This window comes from Lampetra fluviatilis, chromosome 59 (assembly GCF_964198595.1).
Source record: "Lampetra fluviatilis chromosome 59, kcLamFluv1.1, whole genome shotgun sequence".
Taxonomy (NCBI): Eukaryota; Metazoa; Chordata; class Hyperoartia; order Petromyzontiformes; family Petromyzontidae; genus Lampetra; species Lampetra fluviatilis.
This window is the reverse complement of record NC_136333.1, coordinates 2,241,641-2,268,418: the sequence shown is the minus strand read 5'-3', so window position 1 is coordinate 2,268,418 and position 26,778 is coordinate 2,241,641. Positions and strand designations below refer to the sequence as shown.

At 58.5% G+C, this 26,778-nt stretch overlaps 1 protein-coding gene across 3 annotated transcripts in view; it reads right to left on the bottom strand.

Annotated features, from left to right (window-relative positions):
* Nucleotides 1–748: 748 nt before the first annotated feature.
* LOC144950772 (semaphorin-4D-like) overlaps nucleotides 749–26,778 on the bottom strand; it is a 43,354-nt gene continuing 17,324 nt past the window's right edge. The window contains exons 1-15 of one of the 3 annotated variants that reach the window (XM_078880854.1): nucleotides 18,718–18,817; nucleotides 15,458–15,747; nucleotides 13,306–13,457; nucleotides 12,597–12,653; nucleotides 11,749–11,847; nucleotides 10,971–11,082; nucleotides 8,745–8,852; nucleotides 6,877–7,022; nucleotides 5,700–5,872; nucleotides 5,072–5,216; nucleotides 4,514–4,715; nucleotides 3,912–4,033; nucleotides 3,211–3,374; nucleotides 2,778–2,839; nucleotides 749–2,104 (exon numbers count right to left, since the gene is read on the bottom strand). In XM_078880854.1, the coding sequence (XP_078736980.1) occupies nucleotides 1,278–2,104; nucleotides 2,778–2,839; nucleotides 3,211–3,374; nucleotides 3,912–4,033; nucleotides 4,514–4,715; nucleotides 5,072–5,216; nucleotides 5,700–5,872; nucleotides 6,877–7,022; nucleotides 8,745–8,852; nucleotides 10,971–11,082; nucleotides 11,749–11,847; nucleotides 12,597–12,653; nucleotides 13,306–13,457; nucleotides 15,458–15,551 (2,463 nt within the window). In that variant the 5' untranslated portion in view covers nucleotides 15,552–15,747; nucleotides 18,718–18,817 and the 3' untranslated portion in view covers nucleotides 749–1,277. Of the gene's footprint in view, nucleotides 2,105–2,777; nucleotides 2,840–3,210; nucleotides 3,375–3,911; nucleotides 4,034–4,513; nucleotides 4,716–5,071; nucleotides 5,217–5,699; nucleotides 5,873–6,876; nucleotides 7,023–8,744; nucleotides 8,853–10,970; nucleotides 11,083–11,748; nucleotides 11,848–12,596; nucleotides 12,654–13,305; nucleotides 13,458–15,457; nucleotides 15,748–18,717; nucleotides 18,818–26,778 lie in introns of those variants that run through there. The other 2 variants (XM_078880855.1, XM_078880853.1) reach the window with 2 other exon arrangements.

Genomic DNA, 26,778 nt, shown 5'->3' with positions numbered 1-26,778 from the left:
ATCAACTCGACAACATTCAGAATACTCGAGAGGTCACGCGAGCTACAGGCACCACAGAATCCCAAGCCGACGCTTTCTAACAGGATTCCTTTCGACCGCAAGAACTCTGGAGCGGTTGACCCTCCACGGTGCCCCCCCATAAAAATGAACGCCGGGCCGCTCGCGCGTTCCGAGATTCGGCGGTGAACGGGACACCGCCAACATCCTGCAACTTGCAGACGTCCCGGAACGGGGAAAAGGAGTTTAAAAGTGGTGACCGGCCGGCAGACATCGTCAGCCTCGCCAAACCTGAGAAACACGGCTGAACCACGGGCGGTGGTTTAACAACGGCCGGTGGTTTAACCACAGGTGGTGCCGCATCTCGGCGTAAGCGTTCCGAACCTCCGAGCCTCCCTCTTGTTTTCTTGACAATGGCGCAGCAGACGCCAGCGCGCTCATTCAATAACTTACTCTAACAACAACAACAACAATACCAACGATCCATCGCACTGGCTCAGCAAGCAATACTCTGCACTCTACACACTTTCGGGAAAACGTTCATGGCAGTTACTTGTTACAGAAATGTGTAGGGGTTTTTTTTTTATATATATACAAATAATTCATTTAAGTTGTAAAAATAACAAGTGACAGCGTGCACCTTACGTGTCCATGCAGCACTACCAGCGTGTGGAGGAGAGGCGATCGTACCAGCCCCCCCCCCCTCTCTCAACCCAAACCTGCCCCCCCCTCTTCAAACTACCATGGATTTTCTACGTCTTGCGCCGACTTCTCCGGCTCGCGAGGACATCGCAGTCACCAACCCCCCGCCCCCCTCCCCCCACACTCGGCGTGCGTCGTAGCGCCGATCGCCACCCGTCCCACCAACCCCACTGGCCCCGACGTCGCACCCCCGTTGGCGCGAGGGTCGACGAACGTGGCGAGCGAAGGGGCTTTGGCTGCCGCCAGGCCCGACGCCGCCGTCGTCGACGTTCGCCCCGTCACGCCGAGGCCTCGGCAACCTCCAAGGCTCAATCCCCACGCGGCGTTTGGGGGTCTGGGTCAGGGGGCACGAGCGGGCACCGCAACAGCGTCCGGAATGTTCACCCCCCCCGCCCCCCCTCCGTGTGCTTCGGCGTCCGCGTCTCCCCTCGGCGAGAGACCTCCGAAGGGTCCCCAAGGTATCGCTTGCGGCGTGGCAGTCTCACGTCCGCCACCACCACCACAGTGAGGGGCCTGCGCACTTCCCTCCGCCGCCGCCCCGCGTGTTGCGGCGGCCTCGGCGTCTCCCCGTGCCGCCGTCACGCCTCGGAGCTGCGCTGCAGCGACTCGAGCCGCATGAGCAGCGGTTTCTGTGTCTCCTCCTCGTCGCCCTCCTCCCCGCCGCCCCCGCGCGCGTCGCCCGCGCCGTCGCCGCCCGCCCGCCCCGCGACGTTGTTGTTGCCGTTGGCGTTGTTGTTGCCGGGGCCGCCGCCGTTGTCGCCGTTTTGCCCGCCCCGCTCGGGCTCCGTCGTCGCCCTGCCGTTGGACGACGAGGCCGCGGCCGCCCGCGCGGGCGACGCGTCGGCGGCGTCGGCCGCGCTGGGCGAGCACGGGAAGGCGGCTTTTGGGAAGAAGCGCCTCTTCACGGCGACCGCCACTGCCGCCAGCACCGCCGTCACCAGCAGCCCGACCAAAAACCCCGGGCCGAACCCCGGCGGGGAATTGGACGTGGAGGCGTCTTTGCCGGGCACGACGTGCGCCGACTCCGACGTGGCCGCGGCACTCGTCATTGGGTCCAGCCACACCGGCTGCCTGTTAGACTTCCGCTTGTTTGTGGAGGAGGAGGAGGAGGAGGAGGTGGTGGTGGTGGACGAGAAGGAGGAAGAAGAGCCCGGAAGCTGCACGGTATAGTTGGCGACGAGGCGCCGGTGGCCGCCCTCCTCGGCCCAGCACAGGTACGTGCCCGCGAGATCCTGGGGCGCCGGGGGGGCGCCCTGGCGGAGCAGCAGCCCCGCCTCGGGCGGGGGCAGCGGCTGCCCCGGGGCCGGGCCCGAGTCTCGCTCCCAGGAGAGGCGCGCCAGGCGGGAGGGGGGGGAGCAGGGCAGCAGCAGCACCGGCGCCAGCGCCACGCGGACGGCCACCACGTCTGCACGCGACGCGGAGACGGCGGTGAGGACGGGACAGCGGAGACACGGGGAGGGAGAGACACGGGGAGGGAGCGACACGGGGAGAGAGAGACACGGGGAGGGAGATACAGTGGAGACATGGGGAGGGAGAGACACGGGGAGGGAGACACATGGGGAGGGAGAGACACGGGGAGGGAGACACGGGGAGGGAGAGACACGGGGAGGGAGAGGCACGGGGAGGGAGAGACACGGGGAGGGAGAGACACGGGGAGGGAGAGACAGTGGAGACACGGGGAGGGAGAGACACGGGGAGGGAGAGACACGGGGAGGGAGAGACACGGGGAGGGAGAGACACGGGGAGGAAGAGACACGGGGAGGGAGAGACAGTGGAGACACGGGGAGGGAGAGACACGGGGAGGGAGAGACAGTGGAGACACAGTGGAGACACGGGGAGGGAGAGACATGGGGAGGGAGAGACACGGGGAGGGAGAGACACGGGGAGGGAGACACGGGGAGGGAGAGACACAGGGAGGGAGAGACTGGAGACACGGGGAGGGAGAGACACGGGGAGGGAGAGACACGGGGAGGGAGAGACACGGGGAGGGAGAGACACGGGGAGGGAGAGACAGCGGAGACGCGGTGAGTGTGGGTGAGGTGAGGCTGGAGACGGAGTGCGGCGCGGTGAGCACCGACCTGGCGGGTGAGCGGAGCAGAGCGTCGTCGCGTCCCCACCGCTCACGTCCTGCAGCCACGACCTGTGGGGAGGGGGGGATGGGGGAGCGGTAGTGGTAGCAGTCAGTACACGCTGCGCTGCGAGCCCGGTGACCCGAGTTTGATTCCCGCTGACCAACACCGGTGACGATTATCTGAACCGGTCCTCAGTCTCCCCTAGGTTGACTGAGCCGTACAAATGATTACCTGGTGCGATGTGTAAACATCATCACCATTGGGGAGACAAAGGCAAAGGGTGACAAAGGGAGACAAAGGGTGTAGTGCTGGCGACCCACCCCCTCGTGTGAAGCGCCAGCCTAAATAGCTGCTCGCTAACAGCACTTGCCCCAACAGTCTGCGAAGGCTACAGGGGAGGGGGGGATCTTTGTCTTTGTGCGGTTGCCGCCCCGCTCACCCGGTGCCGGTCTCCCCGTCGTGACGCCTGCACAGCCTCCGCTGGGGGTCCCAGGCGCAGCAGGGATCCCGCGCCAGTACGCAGTCCCAGCAGGCGCCGTAGCGGCCACAGCGGCACACGGGCAGCTGCACCACCCCCGCGGGGCCGGCCACAACCACCGAGGTCTGTGCCGCACGTACACACCGCATGGGACCGCACACGCCCCGCACACGCACCGCACACGCACCGCACACGCCCCGCACACGCCCCGCACACGCACCACACGTACACACCGCACACGCACCGCACACGCACCGCACGTACACACCGCACGTACACACCGCACACGCACCGCACGTACGCACCGCACGTACGCACCACACACGCACCGCACACACGCACCGCACGCACACACCGCACGCACACACCGCACGCACACACCGCACGCACACACCGCACGTACACACCGCACGTACACACCGCACGTACACACCGCACGTACACACCGCACGTACACACCGCACGTACACACCGCACACGCACCGCACACGCGGTCAGGGCTCGGCCACACCAATAACCGCCACCAGTCGGCACGCAGAGACAGTGAGCGCGGCGCCACAGTCGTAGCGAGAGCTTCAGACTAGCAGCGAGTGCACCGCTCTAGTGGGCGAGTGCACCGCACTCGTTGTGAGTTGTGAGTGCGCCGCACTGGGAGGGGTCACCTGGTCGTGGGTCAGCACCATGGACAGCACCGGCTCCTGCTGCCCCAGCGCCTGCAGCTCCTCCACCAGGTGAGGAGCTCCGCGCGACTCCGGCAGCACGGCGCGGTGCAGCACGCCCGTGTCTGGGGGAGGGGGGGCGAGACGCGGCACAGACACACGCGCCGATTCAGGGGCTGGGACCCAACACTGAGAATTCAGGGATGTGTAGGGGTCTTCGTGTGTTGGCGGTCTCTGGGTGTTGGGGGTCTGCGTGCGTTGGGGGTTTCCGTGTGTGGGGGTCTCTGTGTGTGGGGGTCTGCGTGTGTTGGGGGTCTCCGTATGTGGGGGTCTCCGTGTGTGGGGGTCTCCGTGTGTGGGGGTCTCCATGTGTGGGGGTCTCCGTGTGTTGGGTGTCTCCGTGCGTTGGGGGTTTCCGTGTGTGGGGGTCTCCGTGTGTTGGGGGTCTCCGTGTGTTGGGGGTCTGCGTGCGTTGGGGGTCTCTGTGTGTTGGGGGTCTCTGTGCGTTGGTGGTCTCTGCGTGTGTGGGGGTCTCCATGTGTGGGGGTCTCCGTGTGTGAGGGTCTCCGTGCGTTGGGGGTCTCCGTGCGTTGGGGCCCCCCCACCTGTGCCCAGCAGCAGCGTCCTCCAGCTCTTGCCGTTCAGCGCTGCCACGTCGACCACCAGCAGGCGGCTGTAGGCCACTCCCGGCACCAGCAGCCAGGGCCGGCCCCCCTCGGCCTTCACCGCCTCGTCCATCAGGGGGTGGTTGGAGATGAAGTTGAGCGTCTCGGAGGGCAGCGTCTGCGAGTCCCAGCCCAGGGGGCACTGCGAGGGGGGGAGGGGGGGAGCGGAGGGGGGAGCGGAGGGCCGTGTGTCCTAGTGAGGACTGGAGTCCGCACCGCAAGCACCGCAAGCGCTGCAGCGTGCGTCACGTGTACCGTGACGTGCACCGTGACGTGTACACGTGATGTGTACGGTGACGTGTACGGTGACGTGTACGGTGACGTGTACGGTGACGTGTACACGTGACGTGTACGGTCACGTGTACGGTGACGTGTACCATGACGTGTACCGTCACGTGTACCGTCACGTGTACCGTGACGTGTACGGTGACGTGTACCGTGACGTGTACGGTGACGTGTACGGTGACGTGTACTGTGGCGTGCGCTGCCGGTACGCACGTGTCCGGGCAGTCGTGCGGGCAGGGCCCCCGCGTAGGGGGCCCACCGCTGGTCGGCCCCTCCCTGGTGCTTTAAGCGTCCGGAGAAGACGCGCTGCACCTCGTCCATGCGGTACGAGCAGACGGCCGAGACGGCGCCGCCGCCCCTGCAAGGACACCCACAGCGGCACGCGTCAGAGCCCACGGCGACCACGCGTCGGTACCCATAGCAACCAGGCGTCGGTACCCACAGCGACCAGGCGTCGGTATCCACAGCGACCAGGCGTCAGAGCCCATGGCGACCACGCGTCGGTACCCATAGTGACCACGCGTCGGTACCCATAGCAACCAGGCATCAGAGCCCATGGCGACCACGCATCGGTACCCATAGCGACCACGCGTCGGTACCCATAGCAACCAGGCGTCAGAGCCCATGGCGACCACGCGTCGGTACCCATAGCGACCACGCGTCGGTACCCATAGCAACCAGGCGTCAGTGCCCATGGCGACGACGCGTCGGTACCCATAGCGACCACGCATCGGTACCCATAGCAACCAGGCGTCAGAGCCCATGGCAACCACGCGTCGGTACCCACAGCGACCAGGCGTCGGTACCCGCAGGGCGGAGGGTGGAGGACGGTGTCGCGCACCTGTGGTCCGTGTAGAGGGCGTAAAACACGGTGTCGGGCCAGCCACGGAGGCCGCGGGTCGACACGACGTGCCGGAGTCCGGTGAACGCCGTCTCTCCCAGCGAGCAGTCGAGCCGCGACTTGAGGAACGACGTCCACTTCTTCTCCAGCTTCTTCAGGCCGCCCTTGTCACCCTGGGGACGCGGGACAACGACGTTACCCAGCTCACCCCTCGAATGGGACTGCCGCGGGCAAGGGCCGTATTCTACCCGGGGTTAAAGCGGCCTAGGCTACATTGTACCCGGGTGTATTATGGCCTAGGCCAATTTATACTCTGGGGTATATTATGGCCTAGGCCAAATTATACCCCTCTAGGCCAAATCATACCCCCGTGATAGTAATAGTGTTGAGCGATATACACGTGAATTACTGAATTTTTCCAACATTTTATTTAAAACTGTAAACACATAGACTTTGATTGCTTCAACCAAACTGTAATAATAACCCTAACTTTCGATTTAAAGCTTTCGTGACTGCAGGGATTCATCTTCTTGGTTCTTTCGGTAAAGTCACGTAGAATGGAAATAATAAAATAATGAAAATAAAACATAATGAAATAATTGTCACGACGTTTCGGCCACAACGCAAGCAGCCGTCCTCAGGTGGAGAACAGGTCTGTCGAGGAGACAGAGTCTGAATGACAAGCCCCAGACTTGGAGCGTCTATTTAAGCTGGGATGGCGGGGGGAAGAGAGCCTTGACAAAATCATTTACATATCAAGAGGAATTTAGCATATTTATGGGAAATGCAGATATGCGATTAGTACTACTTGTGAAATGCGTAGGAGGTTTGGCGGGGGGTGTAAAATCATATTATGCCCGGGCATTATGCAGGATTAGCAGCATCAAAGGGAGGAGATAGGGGTAACATTAATAAAGGGAAGGAATGTTAATGCTTTACACATAACCGCACCAGGGAGGCCCAGGACGGCTTCATGCGTGCGTCACCTACGTTGGCGCGGGAACACACAAAACTCCCCGCGGAGAGTTGCCCGAGTTCCGGCAGCGAGGCGCAAGCGGTGACCGCAGCGCTGCCACCCTCCTGCCCCCTGTCGTGCCGCGGGGGTTGGCATGCCCGTGTCTCTCTCTCGATTCCTACCACCCCCCCCCCCCGCCGGCCCGCCCCGACGCCTCCTCACCGTGCAGACGCGCCCGACCCTCGGCACCACCACCCGGGAGTAGAAGTCGAACTCCACGGCCGTCTCCGAGAAGAAGAAGTAGACCTTGTCGTCCTGCTCCCGCGACTCGCTCTCGTTCACAAACTCCGACGCCACGAACGTCGGGTCTGTGCGTCCACGACACCAACAACAACGTCAACAACAACGTCAACAACAACACCAATGTCAATAACACCAACAATGTCAATAACACCAACAACGTCAACAACACCAAGAACATCACCAATGACAACAACACCAACAACAACGTCAACAACACCAACGCCAACAACACCAACAACGTCAACAACACCAACATCACCAACGACAACAACGTCAACAACAACGTCAACAACAACACCAACGTCAACAACACCAACAACGCCAACAACGTCAACACCACCAACAACATCACCAATGACAACAACAACGTCAACAACAACAACGTCAACAACACCAACGTCAACAACACCAACAACATCACCAACGACGTCAACAACAACACCAACGCCAACAACGTCAACACCACCAACATCACCAACGACAACAACACCAACAACATCACCAATGACAACAACAACGTCAACAACAACAACGTCAACAACACCAACGTCAACAACACCAACAACGTCAACACCACCAACATCACCAACGACAACAACACCAACAACAACGTCGTCGTGCATGCACATACAGTCGACTTTCGATCATCCGCGGGCGGTTTATCCGATTTACGGATTAACCGCGCGCACCTGAGATTTTGACATAAATTAATAACTCGTGGATTTTCCCCTTTAGGCCCAAATTAATCATCTATAAACAGTTGTACATCGCTATTCTTGGATATATTTGATACAAGTCAGGTGCTTAAACCGAAAAAATATGTTCCCCATGTGATCGCCGCTGCAGTACAGGAGTTGCATATCTTGACAAGAGTAGCAATCAAAATTGTCAGTTGTGCTCCTCAATTTTATTAACTTAAACATAATTTAAACCCCTATATTAGTGGGGTTTTTTTTGCATAGAGATCCGTGGAAAATGGTTCTAAATTTTCGATCATCCACTATTTTTAATTATCAGCGGCCGTCCTCCCCGTCATTAGCGCGGATAATCGGGAGACTACCGAGTTTGTTTTAGTGATCACAGCGGCTGAGCATAGGCCGGATAAAGGGCAAAAATGCCAGGCATGAAATAGTAATACAGAGTTAGGCTACGTTTGTCAATCCCGGCCACCTGCCCCCCCGCCCCTCCGCCGATTAATATAATCAATAACAATTTAATCTTCATTTGAATCCGTACTCTTTTGTTCTTTCGGTAAAGCCACGTAGAAAATTAATAATAGATCGCGACGTTTCGATCGCCACACCACAAGCGGTCGCCCCCACCTGAGGACGACCGCTTGTGTACCGGTCGAAACGTTGCAATCTATTAATTTTCTACGTCACTTTACAATAAGAACTTATTCGACAGAGAAATAATCGGCCAGCGTCGCGTTGACGGCGTGCATAGTCTGCAGATTTGAATTTCTACACAAATTGGCGGGGTGGGGGAGGAGGGGGGTTGATTTCCAGGAAAGGTGAATCATAGTTTGGGGTGGCGGAAACCTGGATCCGAACCCGGGGTTCCGGCGGTGGTGAGCGGGGCGAGGCGGGGGGGGTGGTGGGGGTGGGGGGAGAGAGAGAAGGGGGGGGGGGGGCGTGGGGTGGTGGGGTGGGGGGAGAGAGAGAAGGGGGGGGGGGCATGGGGTGGTGGGGGTGGGGGGAGAGCGTGGGGTGGTGGGGGTGGGGGGAGAGAGAAGGGGGGGGGGGCGTGGTGGGGGTGGGGGTAGAGAGGGGGGGGGGTGAACTCACTGTAGAGCCAGCTGCTCGACAGCTCGCTGGACATGCTGCTGGGACTCCGCTGCACCACCGACTCGCTGCCCAGGTAGTTGCTGCCCGTGCCCGAGTAGAGCTCGCCGCCTGCAGAGGGAGGGGAGACGCAGTGCCGCCGTCACCGTCACGCCCGTCGCTCTCCGTCGAGTGTTACGCTACCACCGGCGTCGACCAGAGGTCACAAACGGGTTTTGATTCCTTACCCGTACCCGTACCCGGCCGCACCAGGGTCGCAAACGGGTACCCGTACCCTACCCGTACCCGTACCCTACCCGAAATGAGTGACAAACGGTGACTCACCAGTGACTCACGGCCTACCCGTACCCGGCCGCACCAGGGTCGCAAACGGGTACCCGTACCCGGCTGGTTACGGGTAGCCGGGTATTGGGTAGGGTACGGGTATCGGGTACCCGGTTGCGACCTCTGGCGTCGACGCTCGATTAAAGATGAGAGACGGGGGGGGTGGTGGGGGAGACTTTTGTTCACGTGGGGAATGTTGAGTTTTCGATGGAGGGTTTGGGCGTGCGCCCTGAGGATAAAAACGAACGAATTTGCCGGCGCTGCGCAGCACCGGCCGGCACAACCGAGAACGGAGACGCGGCACGCGGCCCCCGAATGCGGCGACGCACGGAGCTCTCTAACCGCAAAATCTCTGCGATCCCTCTCCGCTGTGGTGACCCGCACGGCTGCGCCGTCTCCCTGCAGCCAACTCAGCCGGGAGGTCGACACGACGGCCCTCGATGACTCACGTGGGGTGAGGCGCGGGGTGAGGGGTGGGGTGAGGCGTGGGGTGAGGCGTGGGGTGAGGCGTGAGGTGAGGGGTGGGGTGAGGGGTGGGGTGAGGGGCGGGGTGAGGGGTGGGGTGATGGGTGAGGCGTGGGGTGAGGCATGGGGTGAGGCGCGGGGTGAGGCGTGGGGTGAGGCGTGGGGTGAGGCGTGGGGTGAGGGGTGGGGTGAGGGGTGGGGTGAGGGGTGGGGTGAGGGGTGGGGTGATGGGTGAGGCGTGGGGTGAGGCATGGGGTGAGGGGTGGGGTGAGGGGTGGGGTGAGGGGTGGGGTGAGGGGTGGGGTGAGGGGTGGGGTGATGGGTGAGGCGTGGGGTGAGGCATGGGGTGAGGCGCGGGGTGAGGCGTGGGGTGAGGCGTGGGGTGAGGCGTGGGGTGAGGCGTGTGGCGAGGTGTGCAGAGAGTGTGTAGGATGCGCGGTTGTGGTGGGTGGGAGTAGGATGTGCGGTGTGTACAGCGGTGTGTGCGTAGAGCGGTGTGTGTGGGATCTTTAGTGTGGTGTGCGGGTAAATACAGAGCGTGTGTGTGGTGAAGTGAGGTGTGTAGTGTGGCGTGGGTGACTGGAGGGCAAAATCCGCAGACTACCTGCTGGATCTCCTCTTTGTTTCGAAGAACAAATGTGACCTAAGGTCTTCGCTCGTTTACCAGCTTCACATTCCTTATTGCCGTACAAATACTGGAGGAAGGGCCTTTGCCGGTGAGGCCCCCAGGGTCTGGAATGCAATTGCCAATAAACTGCAACTTTAATCACTACCTGTGAGATCTTCACTCAAAACTGCTCTAGAGGAGTTGTACACCCCTAGCTGCCACTGCAATTCAGTGGCCTAAAATCAAATGTTTTCGTTCCGGATGACCGCTGCAACGTATGATCTTGTGTTTTGATTTAGTGTGCTGATCTTTAAAGGTACATTTGAAAAATGTTGATACTCCTACCGATGCTCCTGCTGTTGTGGAGTGACTCATGCAGCCAGCTATGGCTACAGGGTTTGGTGGTACATGTTGTTTATGTCGTTTATTGTGAAATTTCTGTCACAGTTCCTATGATCACTGTTACATTGCTTTTATGGCTTTATATAGGCGATTTCGAAAAGTTTTTTGGTTTGGCCATGTTTGTTTGTTGTAGTACGGAGTTAGAATGATGGCTTTAATCTAAGTTGTCTTGTGGTTGTTGTTGTTTGACTTGCATCCCACTGGGATTTTTGCACACAGCGTTGGTGTACGGTTTATATTTTTTTGGAAGACTTTGCAGTTTTTTCCTGGATTTTTATGTTTGCGCGTAGTCACTTTAAGATGTTTTCTTGTTCATGTTTTTCTTTTTTGTTTGTTGCGGTTGCACCCGATTCAAGAGCCGAATGGCTCACAGGGCTACACCAAACAAATTAAACTGAAACTGAAGTGTGGGAGCTGCGATGGACACGCACCGGTCATGAGCGAGGTGTGCCTCTGCTCGGGGTCAAAGGGGCACTTGCCCTTGCCATCCTCCTCCATCACGGTCCCTCCAGGCTTTTTCACAAACGAGAAGTTGGCCACGTTCTACACGCCGGGTCGCACGGGGGTCGCACGGGGTCACAGCCACAGGTCACACCAGCACGCGTGAACTCGTACCAGAACGTACACCGGCTCCCATCGACACACAACAAGCACGAACGTGCACTTTTAAACCATCTAGATTGAAAGCTCTTTTTTTAGAACAGTTTTTTGTGTTTAGTTTTTTGTCCTTCCCCCACACCTCCCACTAGCACGGTTGGCTACGTACGGTGCAAAAGAAGTTCAACGCACAGTACATAGACACAGTAATACTCACCCACACAAGCCAACGCACAACGACAACAACACCCCAAAGTGTGTTTCATAGTGCAATGCGCGAACCACTGCACGACTGCTCCACCAATAAATACAAAGATCCCCCCCCCACACCCGTATAGCCTTAACAGACTTTTAGGACTGTTTATGAGCACCTTTGAAGGTTGGTGCGGCACACGAGGGGGTGGGTGGCCAGGACCGGTTCGGACGATCGTCACCGTTGTCGAGCGCGAGAGGGAATCGAACCCCGGGGCGGTCGCCGGGTTCGTAGCGCAGCGCGCTAGCCGCACTTCCGCCGTTCCAAACACGCACGCGCCCGCTCAAGAACACCCACGCACGCGTCGCCACCCCCCCTGGCGTGTGGCGGCGGGTGGGGGGGGGGGCGACACCACTCACGATGTAGGCGCACTTGGGCTGGAAGGCGCCGGTGCCGCACGCGTACAGCTGCGTGCCGTTCAGGTGGTGCAGCACCCGCACGAAGTTGAAGCACTCCCTCTGCGGCACAGGGCGTCCCTCACGCTCACACCGGGCTCACAATCGCACCGGGGCCCCCCTCGCGCTCACAACACAGCCCCCGTTCTCACACTGATGATGACGGGACCACAGACCCACATGGCCACGATTTTGACCCTAACGGACACACTGGGGTCCCCGCAGTGATTATGGGATCCACACGGTCACAATGCCACCACCCCCTCCCCCCCCATGGATGTAAAAATAAAACTATGGTCATGTGATAGGCCCCCCACCCACCGCCAAGTTACAACAGGATGCCGTGACCACAGCAGAGCCCCCCCCCCTGCCATGCTCACGACAGGGCCGACATTCTTGACAGGGCCTCCCCATCACCCTGCGTTGCGATGGCAGGGATGGATGAGTGCAACGAGGGGAGAGGTGATGGTGCAGAGAGTGAGGAGGGCATTGTACGCATTGGGGCGCCGTGGTGGCTAGGAGATGTTGACTACCTCGCCTGGTATGCAGGAGGCCGTGGGTTTGATCCCGACCCTGACGCCTGTTCTGTATTCGGAGTTTGCGGTGTCTCTCTCTCCGTGGTGGTCGCGTGGATTTTTCTCCGGGTCCTCCGGTTTTTCCCTCCACATTTAGAAACGTGTTCAAGAGTATTTGGCTGCTGCTATAAATATCAATGTGATAAGCCACTCCGTTGAGCTATCATTTGTGATAGGCAGGCTGCATCTGAAAAAAATTTGCGATATTTAAGAATAGTTTGTATTGGTTTATAGTACCTGGCTGTTCCTCTTCGATTGACACATGTCCATTTGGCTTTCAGCCTTCCAGGAGAGCTGATGAGAGAGGAAACAGACACAGAGGCAAGAGGTCACAGCCGTGATGACGAACGCTCGAGAGACGGGCACGCAGACAGGGTGGCCGGACAGACAGACAACGCAGTCGGACCAATGGTCAAGCAAACGTCTCGACAGGCACAGGCATTCACAGACACAGACGACGACACGACTTAACACGAAGCGTCACGATGTCGAGGGAAGCCCACGGCCGTTCATGGCACCCAAGTCTTCAGCAGACACCTCTCAAAGAGACGAAGATTAAACGCAGGGAGGTCACCCGCGTCAACCCGAGGTCGCAGCGTCAGAGGTCACGGGGTCAGGATTCATGGGCCTGCCGGAGGTCGCGAGTCTCAGGACCTATAAGTCACGGAGTCCCTGGGTCACGAGCGTCGGGGTCCGTCTCTCTCGAGGTCCCCGCTCTCTACGCCCCCCCCCTGGCTACAGCGGTCCCCTGTCCCCCTGGATCCCCCTCCCCACATCCCCAGGGTCTCTCTTGGTCCCTGTCCCCTGGGTACCCTTTGGTCCCCTGGGTAGTGGGGACCCCCAGATCCACGTCCCCCCGGCTCCCCGTCCCCCCGGTGCCCCCACGCCCCGGGTCGCCTGGCTAGGGTGTCCCCCCAGCTACTAGCGGGGTCCCCCCCTAACTCACGGCGGGGTGGAGCTCGCGGGAGACGTTGCGGGCGTCCAGGGCGAGGATGGCGTCGCGCGCGCCCACGTAGAGCGCCGAGCGCTGCGGCACCAGCAACAGCGCCGACGCGTTGGGCACGGCGTGGAAACTCATCGCCGCCTCCTGCGCCAGCTCTGCAGGGGTGGGGGAGGGGGGCAACGGTTTGGTGGGTGGGGGGGGTGAGTGAGGCCCTTGCAATGACAGAAGTAACTGACGGTGCGAAATCATTTGAATGCGGCGCCGTTTGCCCAGGTCGAACGTATGTCCCCATCCCCCCTCTAGTACCCGATTAGTGCGGCCGAAACTTGCTGGCAGCGGATCGCTGGGGGAAAAAAAAAAATTTGCCTGTGCGCCGCTGCATCGCGGTTGGCCTCACGTGGCCGCCGGGCCGCAACGAACGGGTCACGAATTCGCGGACCGCACGGCACACGTTCGTGGGCCGCGTGAACTGAAGCGGGGGGGGGGGGGGGGCGTGTGTTCCGAACCTCCCCCCTAAACCCCGGCTTTATCGACACTGCAATCGTCGAGCGCTCAATAATCACAAGCGGGCGCCATTTAAGTGCGGGGAGCGGTTGTTGTTGCAGTTGGCTCGCTCCGCTGCCAAACCGGCGAGCCGAGTTCGATTCCCGCTCACGCCCAACACCAGTGACACAATTATCTCAAGGGGTTCTTGGGCCTCCCCTAGGTCGACTCAACCTCAAATGGGTACACTGGGGGAGACAAAGGCGGCCGGGCGTGGTGCTGGCCACCCACGCCCTCGTGTACCACCGTGCCGGCCTTCATAGGTCCTGCTACTCGCTAACGGCACTTGCCCCAACAGTCTGTTCAGGCTACACGCGGGACGGGCGGGGGTTGTAATCTCCGATGGGCCGCCGCTGATGATGAGAGATAATGATCGGAGGCGAAATTTGCACCGTTCGTTCCGCCGGCCTCACGGCGCCGTTAACAACACCTCCCACTATGAACACAATCATTACGATCATCACTCCCTCGGAGGGGGGGGGGGGGTTGAACAGGCAGTGGGAAATACACAGCGGGCGTCCTGTGTGCGGGTACGCTGGCAGCGAGCGAGCGAGCTCCAACGGGAATGCTGTGCCTGACGAGGGGCCGGTGCCATCGCGAGATGGCCCAAAGGTTCAAAAGGTCAAAGCGGGCGGCGGCTAACGGTCCGCGAAAACGTGACGTGGAGAGGAGTTGCAGCACGTCGCTCGGGTTAAAGCCGAGGTTATTCTCGACTTACTTATTTATTCTCGTGCGAGCTTGGGAAGAGGCGGGAGATGACGGGGGGGGGAGGAATTCCAGAACGGAGGCAGCGCAAGGGAAAGAATTTGATTTTGTTGAAACGGGTTTTTGTTATTCCGCCGAGAACTTGAGAAGAAAACCTTGGGCTGGTACGAGGACGAGCGAAAAACGCAAAAAACATTCGCTTCGACATTTAAACGTTACAAAACGATCTGACCTGGAGGGCGGGGGGAAATGCGACGAGACTTTGCGCGAATATCACGCACGTTTGGGACGAGGCCATTGCAGGCCAGCGCCATCGGCAGGGCACAACGGCTCGCCCCACCGGTTCTCGCTCGTCGACCGATCCCGCACGGAAAGCGAGGTGGGGGGGGGGCACGGATCGGCAGACTGGCCCTTGCTGACCAGTGCACCGGAGTTTCCTTTGCTGTCACTCCGGTGCAGGCAAACTCACTCGGCTCCATAAGCAGCTCTCCCCCCCCCTTCCACCACCACTTCTACCCGGCAATCCAACGGCCCCGTATAATGCACCGCGGAACAGCGTGGCGAGGAGGGCGAGCGGTGCGAGCTAAACGAGGAAGCCATTAAAGCCACCACCATCGCAGCCTAGACCATCACCACATCCTCCATCACGCCCGCCGCCACCACCGCCACACCCATCAACATCACATCACCAACCACTTTCACACCCTCCCATAATCGCACACAGCGCCATCACCACCCATCACCATCACGGCCGCTATCACACCCTCCAACCATCATGCCCCCATCACATCACCATCACACCCACCACCGTCGCAAGACCCACCCCATCACACCGCGCCCTCACCCACACCGTCATCGCACAAAACCCATCGCACCGACCATCACCACCACCACAGCCAGCGCTCACCTTCGTAGGAGAAGCTGACTCGGGGCACCACCGGCCCCTGGGCGGCCACGCACAGCGCTCCCAGCACCAGCGCCAGTGCCGGCACGGTACCCATCTCCCCTGCTGCTCTCCCCTCACCACCCTCCTCACCACCCTCCTCACCACCCTCCTCACCACCCTAGGTGTCGCGTAGGAGAACGCAGTGGCCACCGAGCATAGCCAAGGGCCCTGCCGTGGGTCCCCTCCTCTGCCTCCTCCTCTTCTTCCTCCTCCTGCCGCAAACCGTCCTACCTCGTCACGCAGGTCGGCATCTGTATAGCACACAGGCACAGCGCAGACACAGGCGCTCAGGCACAGCGCGCCGACACAGCGCACGCAGACACAGCGCGCAGACACAGCGCACGCAGACACAGCGCACGCAGACACAGCGCACACAGGCACAGCGCACGCAGACACAGCGAGCTCAGGCACAGCGCACAGACACAGCGCACACAGGCACAGCGCAGACACAGCGCACACAGACACAGCGCACGCACAGCGCAGACACAGCGCACGCACAGCGCAGACACAGCGCACACAGACACAGCGCACGCACAGCGCAGACACAGCGCACACAGGCACAGCGCACGCAGACACAGCGAGCTCAGGCACAGCGCACACAGACACAGCGCACGCACAGCGCAGACACAGCGCACACAGGCACAGCGCAGACACAGCGCGCTCAGGCACAGCGCAGACACAGCGCGCTCAGGCACAGTGCAGACACAGCGCACGCACAGCGCACGCAGACACAGCGCGCAGACACACCACACGCACAGACACACCACATACACATCACAGACACACCACACGCACAGCACACACACAGCGTACACAGGCACAGCACAGACACACCACACACACAGACACACCACATACACATCACAGACACACCACACGCACAGCACACACACACAGCGCACTCAGGCACAGCACAGACACACCACACACACAGACACACCACATACACATCACAGACACACCACATACACAGCACAGACAGATGTCGGTACACATAGCACATGCATGACAGGCTAACACAGTACATACAAGGCATAGGACAAAGGCACGCACAATACGTGCACAGCACACAGCAACATGACACGCAGCAAAAACATAGCAAACAGAGCATACCCACACACAGCAGATGCACTCACAGCTCATGCAAATACAAAGATTCCCCATACAGCCTTTAACAGTCTGTTGAGGGTACTAATTTAAGGCCAAGTCAACCTAGGGAAGCCCCAGGGCTGGGTTCATATATTCGCCGCTGTTATTGGTCTCAAGTGGGATTCGAACCTGGGTCACTGCTCCCCCAACGTACAGACACACACACGACCATAGCCACACGCACACAACCATACACAGACACACACACAACCATAGACACACACAGACACACACACACGACCATACACAGACACACACACGACCATACACACACACAGACACACACACACAACCATACACAGACACACACACGACCATAGACACACACAGACACACGCACACAACCATACACAGACACACACACGACGATTCCTCACAAAAGCCCCATTTTAAGTCGTCTGAGCCAGGTCTGTTCTTCTGGTCTTCGCCGCGAGCGAGTGGAGAGGGTGCGGGGGGGGCGGTGCGACTCGCCACGTCCCGCCCGTTATTTTTCTCATCTTCCCCCATCAACCAACGAACGCCTCGTCCTCGTCCTCCTCCACAAACTGGCAGGGGTGGCGCGGGAGGAGTTCCCGAAGCTCCGCATTCCTCGCGCATTCCTCCGGCCAACAACACGTGCCGCCCGGGTGGCTCGCGGCCAGGCGGACGAGAGACACCACCTGCCCCAACATCACCCCGCCCGCCCGCCCGCCGGCGACGCACAAGCCCGCACCGAGCCAGCACAGAACGGAGTCGCACCACCATCAACATCACCACCGCATGGCCAGGTCAACATTGAGCCAGGTCATCAGTGAGCCAGCCCAGAACGGAGTCGCCACACCATCAACATCACCACCACGCAGAAAGCCCATTGCTGAGCCAGGTCATCAGTGAGCCAGGCCAGAACTGAGTCGCCACACCATCAACATCACCACCACATGGCAAGGTCATCACCGAGCCAGCTCAACAGTGAGCCAGCCCAGAACTGAGTCGCACCACCATCAACATCACCACCACATGGCAAGCCCATCGCTGAGCCAGGTCATCAGTGAGCCAACCCAGAAATGAGTCGCACCACCATCAACATCACCACCACATGGCCAGGTCATCAGTGAGCCAGGTCATCAGTGAGCCAACCCAGAACTGAGTCGCCACACCATCAACATCACCACCACATGGCCAGGTCAACATTGAGCCAGGTCATCAGTGAGCCAGCACAGAACTTAGTCGCCACACCATCAACATCACCACCACATGGCCAGGGCAACATTGAGCCAGCTCAACAGTGAGCCAGCCCAGAACTGACTCGCACCACCATCAACATCACCACCGCATGGCAAGCCCATCGCTGAGCCAGGTCATCAGTGAGCCAGCCCAGAACTGAGTTGCACCACCATCAACATCACCACCACATGGCCAGGTCAACATTGAGCCAGGTCATCAGTGAACCAGCCCAGAACTGACTTGCACCACCATCAACATCACCACCACGCAGAAAGCCCATCGCTGAGCCAGGTCAACAGTGAGCCAGCCCAGAACGGAGCCGCCACACCATTAACATCACCACCACATGGCAAGGTCATCACCGAGCCAGCTCAACAGTGAGCCAGGCCAGAACTGAGTCGCACCACCATCAACATCACCACCACATGGCCAGGTCAACATTGAGCCAGGTCAACATTGAGCCAGGTCATCAGTGAGCCAGCCCAGAACTGAGTCGCCCCACGACCACCATCACCACCACGCAGCAAGACCATCATTGCTCCACCTCGGCATTGAACCACCCCAAAACTCAGCCGACCAAACGCCGAGCCGGAAAAAACAGCGAGCAAACTCACCATTTAGTCAACCAAGTGCTGATTCAGGCCACCAATGACCCGGTCCATACGGTCCGCTGCCGAGCGAGCGAGCCCCACCAACGCGCCAGCTCGACGTCGAACCAAACCACGGCTCCACCAATTCCACCACTTTACCTCTTCACCGACCCAATCACAACAACACCACTGAGTCGGCCTCTTATGAGAAACATCTCACATCAAGGTTTACCGACGAGAGCTAGTGCCCCCCCACCACCACCACCCCGTGTGACTCACATGGGACTCACGTGTGACTCCGATCCAGTGCGGTCCGCTGGAGCGTGGTGCGATCCCCCCCCCGGCTCTCAAAGTGAATGGCACTCTCTATGCGTGAGTGTGGTCGCAGAGCGGGAGGCTCGGTGTTAAGGAACGAGAGCCGCCCCGGATCCCGGGACCGGATTTTCACGACCGCGTGGGCGAGAGAGAAGCACTTGGGGGGGGGGGGGGGACTACTTCCTCACCCCCACCCCCCACCCGCAACGGCCGCCACCGCCCAGGAAAACCCGGTGTGGAGCACGGACCGAAATTCATCCACAGCCAATCGGCCGGCACGCGTCAAGTTAAATCGTACGGAAGCCCTTTAAACCAAGGCTTCGCAACGGGGGTCCCCTCTCTCTTCACTAGAGGTGGGGGGGGGGGTCCATGCAACGATTAGGGGGTGCGTAGGGATTCCACACCGCAGTGCCCCGACGAGGAGCCCATGCGCTAAATCGACCGCTGGCAGGGCGGAGTGTGGCATCGCCCGCTGTGCCAGGGTGCTTGATTATTTTAAAACAGCTGCTGGGGAACACCCCCCACCCCCCCCCCCCAGGGCAAGGGGGTGGAGGGGTGGAGGGGGGGGGTGTGAAACCCCTACCCTGGTCCCCTCTCAAGTGGACTCCAGGTGGCCGGTTTAACAGAACTGGTTAAGCGGAATGTTCCCCTACGGCTGCGATCAAAATCGGCGCACGAGTCCAATGGAGCGAGGCGAGAGACAAGGATCACAAACTTCTCTCTTTGGTTTTGTAGCGAATCTTCCTGCAGCCGGCCGGGCGCGTGGGCTGCCGAGATATGGCGGGATGACGACGATGATGACATGCGTGCGATGATGAAACGCGCGCGCGTTTCATAAGGGCTTTTACTATCAGCACTGGCGCGCCGGGCCATCGCGGCGCTTGGCGGGTGCTACATGTGACTGCCTGCCTGTTTTCCTGCCCGCGCGTGCACGTGCGTGCGTGCGGTGGAGCGGTTTCAACGCGCTCTGCTCACGGCCACCAACACCGGTGACGATTATCTGAACCGGTTCCCGGGCCTCCCCCTAGGTCGACTCAGCCTCAAATGAGTACCTGGTGCGGTGTGTAAAAACATCGCCACCGGGGAGGCAAAGGGTGGCCGGGCGTGGCGTTGGCCACCCACACCCCCTCGTGTGACGTGCCGGCCTTCATAGGTGCTCGCTAACAGCACTTGCCCCAACATTCTGTTCAGGCTATATGGGAGATCTTTGTCTTTGTGTGTGTGTTGATACCTCTCGGGGGTCAGCCCGTGTTTTTGACGGTGGTGGTGAAGTATTTTCGTGCTGGGTTTTTTAATGGGGGGTTTTTGTTTTCACGGGGATGGGTTGGGGGAGTTGAAGACGCCCTCGCTGTGAACACCGAGAGAGCGAGAAGACAATCCCACAATGCGAAATTTCAGGGGCACGCGGCAGTGAGTGGCAGAGATCGCGAAACCCCCGAACCTTCACCCCCAAATCACGCAGGCAAAGCCGACCCAGGCGCCAATCCTAACCGCGCTGACCAAACCAGTCCTAACCTTTAGCAAAACTGCATTGCCCCAACCTGATGCTCACGTTAACTCCCACCCTAACACCAGTCCTCACCACACTAGACAACCAGACTCCCACCCTAACACTCACCACACTAGACAACCAGACTCCCACCCTAACACTCACCACACTAGACAACCAGACTCCCACCCTAACACTCACCACACTAGACAACCAGACTCCCACCCTAACACTCACCACACTCATCAACCAGACTCCCACCCTAACACTCACCACACTAGACAACCAGACTCCCACCCTAACACTCACCACACTAGACAACCAGACTCCCACCCTAACACTCACCACACTAGACAACCAGACTCCCACCCTAACACTCACCACACTAGACAACCAGACTCCCACCCTAACACTCACCACACTAGACAACCAGACTCCCACCCTAACACTCACCACACTCATCAACCAGACTCCCACCCTAACACTCACCACACTAGACAACCAGACTCCCACCCTAACACTCACCACACTCATCAACCAGACTCCCACCCTAACACTCACCACACTAGACAACCAGACTCCCACCCTAACACTCACCACACTAGTCACCCAGACTCCCACCCTAACACTCACCACACTCATCAACCAGACTCCCACCCTAACACTCACCACACTAGACAACCAGACCCCCACCCTAACACTCACCACACTAGACAACCAGACTCCCACCCTAACACTCACCACACTAGACAACCAGACTCCCACCCTAACACTCACCACACTAGTCACCCAGACTCCCACCCTAACACTCACCACACTAGTCACCCAGACTCCCACCCTAACACTCACCACACTAGTCACCCAGACTCCCACCCTAACACTCACCACACTAGTCACCCAGACTCCCACCCTAACACTCACCACACTAGTCACCCAGACTCCCACCCTAACACTCACCACACTAGACAACCAGACCCCCATCCTAACACTCACCACACTAGACAACCAGACTCCCACCCTAACACTCACCACACTAGACAACCAGACTCCCACCCTAACACTCACCACACTAGACAACCAGACTCTCACCCTAACACTCACCACACTAGTCAACCAGACTCCCACCCTAACACTCACCACACTAGACAACCAGACTCCCACCCTAACACTCACCACACTAGACAACCAGACTCCCACCCTAACACTCACCACACTAGTCAACCAGACTCCCACCCTAACACTCACCACACTAGTCAACCAGACCCCCACCCTAACACTCACCACACTAGACAACCAGACTCCCACCCTAACACTCACCACACTAGACAACCAGACTCCCACCCTAACACTCACCACACTAGACAACCAGACTCCCACCCTAACACTCACCACACTAGACAACCAGACTCCCACCCTGACACTCACCACACTAGACAACCAGACCCCCACCCTAACACTCACCACACTAGACAACCAGACCCCCACCCTAACACTCACCACACTAGACAACCAGACTCCCACCCTAACACTCACCACACTAGTCAACCAGACTCCCACCCTAACACTCACCACACTAGACAACCAGACTCTCACCCTAACACTCACCACACTAGTCAACCAGACCCCCACCCTAACACTCACCACACTAGACAACCAGACTCCCACCCTAACACTCACCACACTAGACAACCAGACTCCCACCCTAACACTCACCACACTAGACAACCAGACTACCACCCTAACACTCACCACACTAGACAACCAGACTCCCACCCTAACACTCACCACACTAGACAACCAGACCCCCACCCTAACACTCACCACACTAGACAACCAGACTCCCACCCTAACACTCACCACACTAGTCAACCAGACTCCCACCCTAACACTCACCACACTAGACAACCAGACTCCCACCCTAACACTCACCACACTAGACAACCAGACCCCCACCCTAACACTCACCACACTAGACAACCAGACTCCCACCCTAACACTCACCACACTAGACAACCAGACCCCCACCCTAACACTCACGACACTAGACAACCAGACCCCCACCCTAACACTCACCACACTAGACAACCAGACTCCCACCCTAACACTCACCACACTAGACAACCAGACTCCCACCCTAACACTCACCACACTAGACAACCAGACTCCCATCCTAACACTCACCACACTAGTCAACCAGACTCCCACCCTAACACTCACCACACTAGACAACCAGACTCCCACCCTAACACTCACCACACTAGACAACCAGACTCCCATCCTAACACTCACCACACTAGTCAACCAGACCCCCACCCTAACGCCAGTCCTCACCATACTAGTCAACCAGACTCCCACCCTAACGCCAGTCCTCACCATACTAGTCAACCAGACTCCCACCCTAACGCCAGTCCTCACCATACTAGTCAACCAAACCTTTACCCGAACCGCAAGCACAAAACGCAGAGTCCAGCATCGTAATCTTCACCTCACTCCCTCCAGCTGCTTCCGTCCCGCACCTCCCCCTCACCACCGCCACCAACTCACCTCCCTCTGCAGGGTCACCCCGCACCTTCTCTCTGCCTGGGTCACGCTCTCACGGAGCGCAAAGTCACAAGCAAACCGCGAGTGGTAAACGACCACTCCGCTCCCGCGTGCCCCGGCGTTAATTTTTACGCCCTGGCCGGTGACAGCGCGGAGCGTGGACAGGGGGGCGCAGGGAGTACAGTACAACGACGGGATTTTGTTGCCGCTGCCGATAGCCACCTGCTCCGCCGTGGCGGTCACTCGTTCGTGAGCTGTCAAGCCCTGCGACCCCCCCCGCCCCCCACCTCTACCGACGAGATTTGCCCGACGCATTCCGGGTGTGATTTGGTTCAAGGCTAATGTTTTTCTACGGCCTGCGTGCGTGCGTGCCTGCGTGTGTGGGTGGGAATGCTTTGCAGCGGCTCTGTGGCCCTCTGTGCACGTGCGCCCGAGGGAGTTGAGATGGGCCGGGAGTAGGGGGCCGGGAGTGGGGGGCCGGGAGTGGGGGGCCGGGAGTGGGGGGCCGGGAGTGGGGGGCCGACGGCAGCTCCCTGCCGCCGTACTGCGCCGCGACCGATGTAGAGGGGAGGGCGGGGGAGGTGCTGGGGAGGGGTGGGGGCTGGACGGGCCACTGAACGGCACGGAGGAGAGAGTTCGCCCGTTCGCAAGCTTGCGAACGGGCGAGGATTTTTTTTTACCTTTCCTAGAATTCCGAAAAAATTCACCGCGGCTCGCCAACCTGGGACTGGTTGGAGAGCGCTGCTGCAGAGGGGGGGCTGCACGACTGGACACGCACGCGTGCACGCGCGCACGCACGCGTGCACGTGCGCACGCACGCGGCAACTGCGCGTGTAAGATGTCTGCAGGTGTCACGTTGCGGCGATAGCCCACAGCCGTCGTCGCGAGGTTGCTGGTCAGACAGGCGGTGTTGCGAATTGTCCCTCCCATGGGAATGTGAGAGATTAAAGCCCCTGCCGGATTCCTGTCCGCAAGCCGCGACGAGGAATGCCTCAGGCTCCGTTTTGAGGAGGAGTGAGACCCGGGCGACTCTTGACGCTTAATAAATCAGTTCTTTTTTTTTTACATCACACTCGTCAATAATCACGGGGGGGCCTTGACATGAAAAGATGACGCGCTCTGAAGAAAGGGAACTGTCCAAAACGTCGCGGACTACAGTCGATCATCGATTATTCGGTGGCTTCGTGGGGGAAGGAGTCGCCGGATTTTCAAAAACGCCGGATCACTAATCATCATTATTTTAAACATCTTAACTTCGCACACTCTTGAATAACGTTATGCTTTTAGGTGTTGTGTTGTATACGTTTTGAATAAATAAACACATTCCTGCAGAGGGAGCTGGTAGGAACGTTGGGTTGCTCGGTCAATGACCAGGGTCAACGGCGGCGTGGTGTATTTCGCAAATATGCCCGACTGTGAGGGCGGGCACAAGCCGGCGTGAGTCGGTTAAACGTTGAGTTTTATAAGGGCACCACGGGGTGACCAGCCCCTCCCCACCCAGCCCCACCCCTCCCACCCAGCCCCACCCTCCCCACCCAGCCCCACCCTCCCCACCCAGCCCATCCCCACCCCACCCTCCCCACCTAGCCCCTCCCTGCACGACAGACACAATAATCCCCTGTGGGCTGGTGTAACCAGGAGGTTCCTACCAGTAACATACAAATATCCTCCTGTAAAAAGTTTCTGTATTCACTGCACTGTACCTTGCCACTCCATTCTCGAAGACTCTTACATGGGGTGATGATAGGGGTTGTGCAGAATTGGACACCGAAATCAAGCGTAGCTACTTTGTTTTGTCACGCACACACGGGCGCTGTCGGCGAGTGCGTCGGGGGGGCTCTTGTGTCGTGCTTGTGCACCGCTGCCACCAGATTACTGTTAAATAAATAAGTAAGGTTTTAATAATAAATAACAACACCAATTCACGCAGCGCCACGTGCAATGGCAGCGCTGGGGAAGGCCTTTGTCCGGCAGTGGAAGAACGAAACAGCTGCCAGCAACAACAACAAAGCGTGTCAAGCGTTTTACCCCGGAGAGGCTCACGGAAGTCTCAGAGACGTTTCCATGCAGGTTTCGGCATCGGGATGTTGGGCCGTGAATTCAATTATTTAGGGGAGTTTGGCTTCGTCGCGGCATCCACAGGAAGCCGGAGAGAGCCCAGAGAATTAACCGACACAAGAGGGGTAAGGGGGCGTAGGTGTTTAGGTGGGTAAGTGGTTTTGGTATTACACTCATCACTGACATCTCCTGGAGATCCCAACACGACCATGGCAAAGCCCTGGTGGCGATGATCCGTCGATTCCCAGATCCGACGAGATCCGACGAGACGTGGTGGCATTCAGGGTGATTGTCACAATTGAATAATTCGGCCCGTTATCAACACCAACAACAAACACGTCGCTCGTTTAAACAATAAACTATTTTTTTTATTTTAACCAGGTGAGGCCCGCTGAGCTATATAGCTCTTGTTTTTCAGATGCGACCTGGCCTCAAATGATAGCTCAACGAAGTGGCTTATCAGGTAGCAGCCAAATACACGAAAAGCACGTTGATTCTAAATGTAGAGGGAAAAAAACGGAGGACCCGGAGATAAATCCACGTGACCATGGGAAGACAGTAGACGCAAACGCCAAATATACAGCAGGCGTCAGGGTCTTGATCAAACCCACAACCTGAATACCAGGCGAGGCAGTTAACATCTCACCACACTTACACTTCCCATGGCCCCTTCACTTCCCCCGTTCCTTCTCGGTCCCCCAGGTCTACCCGATCTCCCTTCCGGCCTAGCTTGGCGTCTGCTGGCGGCAGATTAGCGGCCGTGTAGCCAAAGCGTTACCCACGTGCAGGGTCCAGGTGGCAGTGTGTGTTTTTGTGTCACTCGCCCACACACACACAAGCGCTTGCTCGCTCACTGGCCCGCCTGCCCGCCCGCCCGCCACATCCTGCCGGTGCACAGGAATAAAGTATGAAGAGGAAATAAAAAAAACGGTTGAACGAAAATGCCGTTTGACGTTTCCTGCCACCAATGTTACGGGGTGATGGATGCGTTTTGTGTAATATTTTGTCGTGTGGTTCTTTCACCCCGATTGCGCCCCCAGGCCTCCCGTCAGCCATGAGGCGACGAATCCGTACGTAACTCCCGCAAGGGTTGCGCGGCGTAGAGGAAGAAAACCCACGGAAGAAAATGTCAAAGAGCTACCTCTGAAAACCCTTCGCAAAGTAACCTCTGGGCCATATAGCAGAGGGCAGCATTTTCCTATCCGCTCCCACCATAACCATAAACGTAACACGCTCAGCAATAACCAATGCCTTGAAATAAAAAATTATATTGAACCCACAGCGTTCCGGGCAGTGACCCTTGTGCCGATTACAAATACATTTCCTTCAAGGCTGCGTCGCTGGCCGTGCTTGAGCGCACCCAACCCCACTGCCAGTGCAACATCGTCCAAGTCATTTGTCCGACCAGAACAATGTCCATCGCGTAACAATTTGAGAGCTGGGAATGTTTTTTGACCCATGGGTCTCTCTGTACGAGTTTATGCGTCTATGCAATGTTGTTGAGGGACTTGCGTTGTCCTCACGTGGTCCGGGACTGTTCTTGTTGTTGTTTTTCTGCCTTACCCAAGCGTGCATTTCGTGTTGAAATATCGGCAGGAATTTATCTACTTATGCAATTTGTCAGTTTAACACCTAGGCTTTCGCGACCAATGTTATCCATAAAAGGTTTTTTTTTCGTTAGATCGCGTAAATAAACCCGCCACCACTCGACACAGCCAATTAGTAAGGTTTGTCATATGAACAAAAAATTCCAATTCATTACTTGTACAGCACACTAACTCTCACAGAGACCTCCACTCACTCTCACGGAGACCTCCACTCACTCTCACAGTGACCTCCACTCACTCTCACGGAGACCTCCACTCACTCTCACAGTGACCTCCACTCACTCTCACGTAGACCTCCACTCACTCTCACGTAGACCTCCACTCTCACTC